Below are 11,191 nucleotides of genomic sequence, written 5' to 3' on the forward strand. Positions count from 1 at the left end.
CTAAACGAAGCCATATAAGGTCGATGGAGACACGTAAACAAAGCGGGATTCTCGCCTTACGGTACGCCCGAGGGAGTCTTCTGCGGATATAACTGAGGTTCCTCTCTCTCTCTCTCTCTCTGTATATATAAAAGCATGACTTTCCCGTGCACGTGTTAGTACTCTCCAAAGCCTTCCCTAGGACGGACACACCCAAAATCGTCCACTCATGAGATTCGTAAGTAATATTTTATATATGTATATACTTCTTGAAAAGTTTCTTGTAAGTGGTTCAGTAGTGTGGGGAAACCCTGTACTGAAATGGTGTTAAGTTATTTTAAGCAAATTTGGGGGGAGTTTTGGCCCTGCGTGAAAATTAAGAAAACAAAAGAAGAAATGATTACGTGAGCAGAAATATAAGCATAAAACAAACGAATAAAGTCCTGTTATTATTATTATTATTTTTTTTTTCAGAAGATACACCCATATTTATTGACGTCCGAAATTGTAAATGTCTCTCTTTATTATTATCATTATTATTATTGTTGTTATTATTATTATTATTATTATTATTATTATTATTATTATTATTATTATTTATTATTATTATTATTATTATTCAGAATATAAACCCATATTTAATGACGTCTGAATTTGTAAATATCTCGTTTTAAAAATATTATTATTATTGTACTTAGGAAGCAGACCCTCTCTCAAGCATACTTTATTAAAAGTAATGGCTACTTCAGCAGCGTTACACTTGTAGAGATTCTTCTCTATTTTGCGAATAGCCTGTTTAAGTAGCACGGAAAAAGCCGCTATTCGCAAATAGAGAAGAATCTCTACAAGTGTAACGCTGCTGAAGTAGCCTTTACTTTTAATAAAGTATTATTATTATTATTATTATTTTATTATTATTATTATTATTATTATTATTATTATTATTATTATTATTATTATTATTATTATTATTAGTAGATGAACACATATTCATATTAAACAAGCCCATAGGGACCCATGAACATTGAAATCAAAACTTCTAAAGAACATTACGGTGTTCATTTGAAAGAAGTTACAGAAGATAACAGGAGATACAGAAAGAGAAAGAGAGATAGATTAATAAACAGATAAATAAATAGATAAAAATATAAACAAAATGATGATGAATAAGCTAGCAAAAATACAGTAAAGACTGAATTGAAAAAAAAAAAAAACTAAAATCCTTCAATACTACTCTTATTATTGGGAAGATCAAACTGTCCCCGACGTAGACACCTATTCTGCGACCCTAGGACGGAAGAGGTCAACTCTGATAGCCTGAAATAGAGGGGTCAAGTTGACCTTTATTGTGCTCATTAATCTGAGAGCTTCGGAACTCACTTTTGGTTTCGTGGTTCCTGACTCTCCCCCCCCCTATATATATATATATACTATAATATATATATATATATATATATATATATATATATATATATATATATATATTTAATATATGACCTGTTACAACATAAAATTTAATATTTACTACTACTACTACTACTACTATTACTACTACCACTAATAATGATATTAATTTTTTGGAAATTGGCCCATTTCAAAATCCAAATATGGAGCGTAAAACAATAAAAAAATGACCTAATTACAAAATGAGAAAACATAAATCAATATAATAATAATAATAATATAATAATAATAATAATAATAATAATAATAATAATAATAATAATGAAACCAAGATTATAAAATAATTACCTATTTACAAAATATAAAAAAAGAAATCAATAAAAAATTGTATTGACAACTAATTAGCCCATTTTGATAATAATAATAATAATAATAATAATAATAATAATAATAATAATAATAATAATAATAATAATATGATTGGAAAAGGCGGGGAAGTAGAGGGAGGGGGGAGGACCCATGAGGTTTGTTGGTTGGGGGATGGGGGAGAGACCGGCGGGGTAGCAACTTTCTCCCATGTCGGTTTCACCCTAATGACATCTGGGGAGAGGAGAGAGAGAGAGAGAGCGAGAGATAGAGAGAGAAGAGAGAGAGAAGAAGGGAGAAGAGAGAGAGAGAGAGAGAGAGAATGTTTAAAATGACAGTTCTTGACGTGAACACTGCCTTGGTTCAAATGAGAATAGAGTGATGGAAGAAAAATGTGGAAATTTGATTAAATAAGAGTGAAAATACAATAGATTTACGACATAGTGTAAGGAAGAAGAAGAAGAAGGAGAAGGAGAAGAAGAAGCAATAAAAATTAACAAAACTACGAGCCACGAACAGCTAGAAAGATATTTAGATAGGTCTAGGTATATCTTTCTCAGCCCAATCTTTCCGTCCTTCCTTTTTTCTCCCTCGTCTTCTTTCTCACGTCACCTACGCAAAGAAGAAGAGGAGGAGGAAGAAGAAATAATGATAATAAACAAAGCATAGGTCTATCTTTCATCCAATCAATCGTTCCTTCCTTCCTTTTCTCTTTCGTCTCCTTTCTCACGTCCTACGCAAGCAAAGAAGAAAGAAGAAAGAAGAAGAAGAGGGAGGGAGGGCCTCTCGAGCCATATTTTGACTTTCCTCGCCAACAGAGGTTCATAAACCTCTCTCTCTCTCCATCTCTCTCCCTCTCTCTCTCTCTTTCTGGCTCGTCTCTCCTCCAAACCACGAAGGCATTTCCTGGTTGTTGTTTTGAAGTCGTCCCGTCCTCCCCACCTCGGCCTTCCCTTCGAACGTGACCTACTTGGTCCGAATGTCTTTACGCATCTGTGATTTACAGCGCCTTTTCGTTCTGTTTTTCCATATTCTTACGTTCCATGACTTTTATTGTCATTAAATTCGAATGATTATATTATAAAATTATATTATCAAGCTTATATTACTTTATGATAACTAAAAATATTCTTTTTATTGCGAGAAAATCCACCCAAGCCGCAGTCACGAGAATACATTCGAAGGCGCGTGATCGCTCGACCAATCTTCCGTTACTTTTTCAGGCAATCTTGATTTATTCTGAACTTCTTTCGAATTAATATTCGAAGAGCGAAAATTATCATCGATTTATTCAATTACTGTTAGGAATCTGGTTTAAAACGTTCTTGAACATTGCTGAAAACGTTTGCTGGGGGTATTTTAAACGTTTAGTATTAAAAAGTAACGTAGACCAACGTCTCAAGAACAAAAAATACATGTGTTCGTTTGACTGAATGTACGATTACTTATACAACTTATGTGCGTACATATACGACTTATGTATATACATACTTAATACACACTTCCTGCACTCATAAATACATTTATATATTTATATAATAAAGACAATTTATCACTATAAATAATCCAAGTTCTGATACAAAAAAATATCCGAAGTCATTACTCACGGAATCGAACGCATTGTTTACATTGTAGACTAAGGGGGTCAATGAAGCGAAATGAATGAAATTCAAAACATTTGTTTGAACCCGTCGAGTAGATTTTCCTTTGCTGTTTTGTTCTTTGAATGAAAACAATAAATACAAAAGATCAAAAGGGAATCCAAGAGAGAGAGAGAGAGAGAGAGAGAGAGAGAGAGAGAGAGAGAGAGAGAGAGAGAGAGAGAGAGAGAGAGAGAGAGAGAGAGAGAGAGAGACTTTCCCATCACGCAGTCTCTTCTTGCATTGTTACCGCTTGCTTGCAACAGTCGTCCATAAGACGCATTCTCTCTCTCTCTCTCTGTATGTGTGTGTGTGTGTCTTTTTGTGTCTGAAACATAAGGAATATGAACGGGACTACACGAGACTGACATTATTATATTATCATTATTAATACTATTTCGATAATGCGCAGAGGCTACAAGTAGACATAACATACAACAAAGCAGTAGAAGAGAGAGAGAGAGAGAGAGAGAGAGAGAGAGAGAGAGAGAGAAGAGAGAATCTTTGGAATTACTTCGTCGAGGTCCACCCCCCATCTGTATAAGTAAGTTCTGTCTTTCTCACCCGCCATTGAAAGCAACGATGTCAAACCAAAAAGTCTACAGATAAATCACTTGAGAGAATTCGGCAAGGGAGCAACACACAAGCGGGCAGGCAGACGAGACAAACAACCAAAGACAAACAGACAAACAGAGAGGAAATAAAAGGAAAAAGAGTAGACCACAAACCTCCTCCCACTGTACCTCAGAGAGAAGTCCATTGTCGGTCTATTATTTCTCTCGGTCAGCCAAACCACATACTCACTCCTGAAGGCGTCAATTTCGGCGCCATATGGTCTCCTTTCCTCCTCCCCCTCCCCCACTCCCTCTCCTTGGCTTTCCCTTCCTTTCATTTTCCTTTCACCGCGGGCCCCTTTCACTCTTTTATAGCCTTTCCTTTGGTCATTTCAAAGGGTTATTGTTCGTTCTGCTTGGTGAAATGGACGGAAGTTGCAGGTATATACACATGCAACAACTTTCAGGCCTTGTGGCGTTTCCCCGTTGTTAGGGTACCAACAACAACAACAACAACAACAACAATAATAATAATAATAATAATATAATAATAATAATAATAAATTTGTAAAGAATTTGAGAAACACTTTGTCTTCCTTTACTCCTCTTCGTAAGAATTTTATCAATTTGCAACTAGAATTCTAAATCTAGGAAGACACTTAGTAACTAGTAATGAATAAATAAAATACAGAAATGAAAACTATAACTAAATCGAACTAATATAGCACTAAATATGCAACAACGAATGATTATACTTATTTACAAATTTGATTCAATAACTTTTGCTTGCATAGCAAACAGTTAATATAAGTTACACTGCCATTACGATTTCAGACCGTGCTTGCAACACTCTGTGTGCTTGGGGCGGCCCTTCCACGCTTCCCAGGCAGACACCCAAGTCGTTACGTCCCTAGATACACGCCCAATGGCAAGCAGAACGTGCGGCCAGACTCTCCGCACTTCTTCGGAGAGCGCAACATAGACTCCCATTCGTCTGGAGAAGCCAATCATGTCCCTCCTCCAGAGTCGAGGAACCCACCACCACCACCACCACCAGCCCCTGCTCAGAGACCTCTGCCTCTGCAAGAACCAGAAATCATCACAAATCCTCCTCCCCAACAGGAGTTCTTTGAAGGTTCTGCAGTCCTTTACCAGGAGCAGGACACGCAAGAGTCGAGGGAACAGGTTCTTGGAAGCCAGGAGCGTGAGAGGCCCCTCATTATCCCAATCGTCAAGGACAAGAGGTTCGTGCCTGAGGAAGGGAGTTTCAACTTGGATGTCGAGACGGCAAATGGGATCAAGGTCCTCCAGGAGATCACGCCTAGTAAAGTGACAGGAGGGTCTGTTACCAAGGGCGAATATGTGTGAGTAAAGTTTTTATATTGCCACTGTTCGGTTCAAGTTTGAGAGCTTTATTGCCAAAAGTAGCTCACCAAGAAGACTGGAGTGGTGACAATATGACTTCCCTTTTCAACCTTTTTCCAAAATTTTCTTATATAACTAGTTTTAATATATTTTCTCTCTGTTTTTGCAGATCCAAACATGTTTAAAACAGTAGTGCAAAGCATGTTTGATAGTTTGATGTCACTAAAACTCTGAATTCTTAAGATGTAAAAGAAAGTTAACATCACCAACTGAGAGTTCCAACTTTGCATGAGCTAGTACCATATTCAAATCTTACAAAACCTAAAACCATTTCCTCCCTTTCTACACCCTGATGGCACTGTCCAAACAGGTTTAAAACAGTAGAGCAAAGAACTTTTGACAGTGTAATGTAACTAAAACTCAGGAATTTAAAATGAAAAAGAAAGTTAACATCACCAACTAAGAGTTGAAACTTTGCAAGAGCTAGTACCATAATGAAACCTTACAAAACCTAATACAATTTCCTCTCTTTGTACAGGTTCACGCACCCTGATGGCACTGTCCACAAGGTATCCTATGTGGCGGATGAAAACGGCTTCCAACCTTCATCTGATTTGCTACCAAAGCCACACCCGATCCCTCCACACGCACTGGCCCAGATTGAGAAAGCCAAGCTGGAACACGCAAAGCGGGAGAAAGAAGAGGCTGTGGCAGCAGCAGAGGCTGCGTACGCATCTGGCGAACAGCCTCCAGTACGGTATCAGGGACAGCGGCCACAGTTCTCACAAGAGGTAAGTCTTAGGGTCCCCATACACTGAACGATTGTATGAACGATTGTCTGAACGACTGTCGTTATCGACAAACACACACAACTATTCAGACAGTATGAACGGTCTCCACATCGATTTCAGTCTGAACAAAGATTTTGTCTTGGGAAGATTTTGTCTTGGGAAGACATGGCACCATCTCTAGAAGAGACGTGCGCAGACAAACACATACGTTACACGGCCTGTGTAAGACAGACGTAAGTTGGAAGCCAGCAGCCTGGTCGGGACAGATTCCCGCTGAGATCGTTCAGACCACCAAACTCCGCCCACTTTTGCATTCAGACAAGCCCATACACAATGTTTTTACGAAAGATACAGACAGTCGTTCAGATAATCGTTCATACAATCGTTCAGTGTACGGGGCTCTTTAAGCATTTCTATTAAGCTTCAAGAGCTTTTTAACTTGGGTTTTCATGTTCGTCATTTGAAATCTAGCAAAGAAAGTTTCGCCAAATTCGTTGTAAGAACAGATGAAGCATGCAGATATCCCTCCATTATCGAGTCACTTACATATTTTCCATTTCCATGATATGAAACATTACTGAAACATCTCTTTTTTTGGGGGGCATCTACAGCAGCATGATGGAAGGTTCGATTACCAACAACCAGGCGATCAGTTTCTGTTCCAGCAGTCGAATGAGCAGCTGGAGTTCAGGCGACCTAATGAAGACTTCAGACATCAGCAACGCCTTGAGCAGCAGCTAGATTTCCAGCAGCCAAAGGAGCAGTTTAAATTCCAGCCACCAAATGAGGTGCATAGATTCCAGCCTTCAAATGAACTACAAGGATTCCAGCCACCAAATAACGTGCATGCATTCCAGCAACCTAACGAAATACGTGAATTCCAGCATTCAAATGAAGCACACAGATTCCAGCTACCAAATGAACCACACGAATTCCAGCAGTCAAATGAAGCTCCTAGGTTCCAGCTACCAAACGAACCACACGAATTCCAGCAGTCAAATGAAGCTCTTAGATTCCAGCTACCAAATGAACCACAGGAATTCCAGCAATCAAATGAAGCTCATAGATTCCAGCTACCAAATGAACCACATGAATTCCAGCAGCCAAATGAAGGGCACAGATTCCAGCTACCAAACGAACCACACGAATTCCAGCAACCGAAGGAATCTGGTGAACTGCATCAGTTCCAACTGTCTGAAGAGCAATATGACTTCCAGCCTACTCAGTTCTCTACTGATGGAGAGGTCGTTGATAGCTTCATCCCACTCGAAGATGACCCGCCTGTGGATTTTGTTCCTCAGGGATTTGAACAAGCACCAGAAGAAACTCTGTATTACCCTATTGTGGTAAACGGCCAGCCAAACTACACCCCAGCTCAGGAGTTCGAGAAACCCGCGCATGTTCATGAGCAACTCAGCAGTAGGAAGCCTGTTCAGGATTCTGGGTTCGTCCCGCCCAATCCAGACTTCCCACCTGTTTACATAAGTGACGAGCCCATCTACGAAATTGTTTCCAGTGACGATGGCTCCGAATTCTTACAAGACAATCATGAGGAACTGGAATACCTACCAGAGTATCCTGATACAGAGTCTGCTTATGACCCAGAGTTTGAAGAGGTTCAACACTCCTCAGATGAAGGAATCACAAGTGAGGACCTATATACTCCCGTTGAAGTTAGAGAAGAACCAGCGGTTACCCCATCAGAGGACGAATCCACCTTCCTGGTCTCAGAAGAACTCGGTGAAAACGTAGCTCCTGCAGTTGCAGGTGTCCCAGAAAATGACGCAGCCACAGAAGCTGTTAACGAAGAACCACTACCAACTGCTGAAGCACTGGTCTCAGCCGAGGCAGAACCTGCGTCAGAAGCTGTATCAGAACAGTCAGATGATGAGGCAACTGATGGAGCTGAGGATGAGACTTTAGTCAAGCAAGAATTGGGGATCTCACCTGAAGCAGAAGCACTGTCAGAGAGTCCTGAGGAAGTCAGGGAGAGTCAGCAGTCTCAAGGGGTTGTACCTGAAGGACTTCCTGAGGAGGAAGGTCAGGAAAATGAAGAATACGTTCAGGAAAATGTAACGGACACAACAGTCTCAGAAAACGCAAGTGGTAACGACGAATCCTTAACTGATGGGGACAAAGCAACAGATCCTGCAGGCCAAACAGAGCAGTAAAGGAAGTCCTGTATCCGAATTCCTACAGTTTTCCAAAAGAGGGCTTGTTTTTCTTAATTTATTGCACTTTTGAATTTACAGCTGAAGTTAGAAATATCTCGGACTAAAACTTCCCCACCGATTGCTAAGCTGCTTAAGAAGAATTCATAGAAAACTGATCACGAGTTACTGACGCTAAGTGAGTAGGTTAGTACTTCAAACAGATTATCATTGTGTCATATGACTGCTTGGATAGAAATCCTTATATATAATATATATATATATAGATATATATATATATATATATATATGTAAAGATGGACTATATATTATGTCCATGTGCTGTTTTGGATAAAATTCAGGCTTAGTTAACTGAGAAGACCCTTTTGTGTAGGTGACTAATGTCTGAGACAAAAGCACAGGTCTTTATTTGCAGAAATTAGCATATATTTTTGTAAGGAGGGTCTATAAAATTTGTCCATGTGCTGCCCTAGATCAAATCACAGCAAACTTAGCTGAGAGAAGCCTTTCTGTGCAGGCGAGGGACATCTGACAGACAAAAGGAACAGTTTTTTCCTCAGCACCTTCTGAGGCAAATGAGGAGGAGGTTTTCAGAGCTCAGAACAGTCCTCTTTTCGTCAGCCTATGGTCCTGGGGGAAGAGGTTCCCGAAATATTCTGTTTTTTTAATATTGATCGTTTGTTATTGACGCCGGCGCTGGCCGCAAGGCGTTTCGTTTGTTTTTTTAATTATTCCTGATATGTTACGAGTGTGAATGACTAACAGGGTGCGCGTGCGTTTTTGTATATATATTCTGTAAATAATAAAGTTTTATTTGAGAGAATGCTTCTCTTTTTTATCGAGTTTAGGATACACCTTCAATGTTCTCACGGATATCGTATGGTGACGCCATATAAGATGAAAATAATGATGAAAAGTATAAAATCTACGAGATACGATTTATTACCTTAGTCTACCCTTCAAAGTTTGGCCAAAAAAGAAAACGGACTCTTTAAGTATCGGCTCCCGATGACGTCATGAGAGATGGGTTGACTTGATAATTATGCATTCGGTGTTCGCACAAAATATCCAAGAAAATATAGAAATATAAGTAAAGCTGAACGTTTGTAAGTATACAAGGTGGGGAGGTGGGGAGTAATATAAGCAAGGAGAAGCCTTAAAATAGTAACGCATTTCACAGAAAACGAGAAATAAATAAAGAAAATAACCACAACAACAAACAAAGAAGTTGCAAAAATTCCAATATTTCTTTCTTTATTTGGGGTCAAACCTGGTCGACCCGCGGCCGAAAAAGCAGGTCATATTAAAGGTCAACAGATTCACGGTGACCTCTACTTTTTTCCCCTTTCCCTTCTCTCTCTCTCTCTCTCTCTCTCTCTCTCTCTCTCTCTGTCAAGAGTTCACAATAAATTCGGTTTAAAAGCTTTGGTTGTTGACAGAGAAACGCCTTCATATATATATATCTCGATGCGTGGGCAAAATCCAAACAGAGAGAGAGAGAGAGAGAGAGAGAGAGAGAGAGAGAGAGAGAGAGAGAGAGAGAGAGAGAGAGAGAGAGAGAGAGAGAGATAAGAATGATTTATTATGGGTTCAGTTCCTGGGCGAAGGTAGAATCATTTAGACATTCTTGTCTTGTCGTTAATTCGTCAGCTACAGTAGACTGAAGTTAGGGTATAGAAGGGTATTGGTGGATGTTGCACCTTCATCCCAAAGAAGTTGGTGAAAACCGGGAAGGTATCACCCCTGGACCACAGGTTCATATCTTGATAGATTTCAACCACATGATGTCTCCCTCGTCATCCCCAAATCTCTAGGTAGTACATACATTAGTCATGTTTACTTTTCCAAACCTTCTTTTTGGACCTCCTATGCCCCCAGGATCCTACAGGAGGAAGGGGAAGGACCCTCCGTCCTTCTCCTAAACTGTATATTCGATCCTACGTCCCAACAGCATCCTGAAATCGTAGGATATGTTGGTGAGGAAAGAGTGAAAATGATGTTCATATACTAAACCTTTAGGTCATATTTTCTTTTTCGTACCATCTTTTTAGGCCCCTTATGACCCCCCAAATTCCTTCAGGAGGAAGGAGAAAGACTCCCCGCCCCTCTCCTAAGCTACACATTCGATCCTACGCCCCAGCAACGCCTTGACATCCTAAAATCGTAGGATACGTCGCAAGGGAGAGTGAAATCCTTTGTACGCCGGCGTCTAGCGTGATAGAATGCTGAGCTCGTTTAAATGTAAACAAAACTATTCACATAAACATTGAGATTATTCTGACTTCAATAACTCCCCCTCCCCTCCCTCCCCCCCCCCTTCTTTTGTATCTGCATCTTCAACGACTGTTAACGACTCTCCTTAACGACGAGACAAGTCGTTTACTCTTGTCGTTCTTTTGTCGTAGTCGTTTTGATGCGTGTTTTTTTTTTTTTTTTTTTTTTTTTTTTTAGTTTTAATTTATGGTCTATCTCGTCGACGACTGGGTATGTTTACAACCTCTTGTCTGATCGGATATGTGTTACGTCACTGGCTCTCTCTCTCTCTCTCTCTCTCTCTCTCTCTCTCTCTCTCTCTCATGGATGTAATCTGCGTAGAGGTGTCGTGACATCTCTCTCTCTCTTTCTCTCTCTCTCTCTCTATTCTACATTTAGAGACGTTTTACTTATCCCTTATTCCTCCCTTCAACTGTATACCTGTTTCTCTCTCTCTCGCTCTCTCTCCATTTCGTCTATGGCCATGACCGATTCTGCTCAGACCAAAAGGTCCCTCAATGTATAACATTCTATTTGCCTTAGTTATACCTGTCCAACCACAACCCGTTTTCTATAACCTTCGTTTTTTACTGTAACCTTTCCTCTTTCCTTTCTCCATTCTTCCAGGCAGTTTTTTTTGAAGCATTTTGTCTTTTTATATTCTCAAT

General features: G+C 39.6%; 1 protein-coding gene across 1 annotated transcript; it reads left to right on the forward strand.

The window, feature by feature from the left end:
* Positions 1 to 161: 161 nt before the first annotated feature.
* LOC135203699 (histone-lysine N-methyltransferase 2D-like) lies at positions 162 to 8,514 on the forward strand. The gene is made up of 4 exons (XM_064233602.1): positions 162 to 217; positions 4,778 to 5,307; positions 5,847 to 6,099; positions 6,711 to 8,514. Exons 1-4 carry the CDS (start codon positions 209 to 211, stop codon positions 8,268 to 8,270), a joined length of 2,352 nt encoding a protein of 783 aa, XP_064089672.1. The 5' UTR covers positions 162 to 208; the 3' UTR covers positions 8,271 to 8,514.
* Positions 8,515 to 11,191: the final 2,677 nt, after the last annotated feature.

This window comes from Macrobrachium nipponense, chromosome 36 (genome assembly GCF_015104395.2).
Source record: "Macrobrachium nipponense isolate FS-2020 chromosome 36, ASM1510439v2, whole genome shotgun sequence".
NCBI lineage: Eukaryota > Metazoa > Arthropoda > Malacostraca > Decapoda > Palaemonidae > Macrobrachium > Macrobrachium nipponense.

Bases quoted from the DNA above. Each gene is read 5' to 3' on its own strand.
- LOC135203699 (XM_064233602.1), top strand. The intron at 5,308-5,846 runs GTGAGTAAAGTT...CTCTTTGTACAG, and splicing joins GTTACCAAGGGCGAATATGT to GTTCACGCACCCTGATGGCA. The intron at 6,100-6,710 runs GTAAGTCTTAGG...GGGCATCTACAG, and splicing joins GGCCACAGTTCTCACAAGAG to CAGCATGATGGAAGGTTCGA.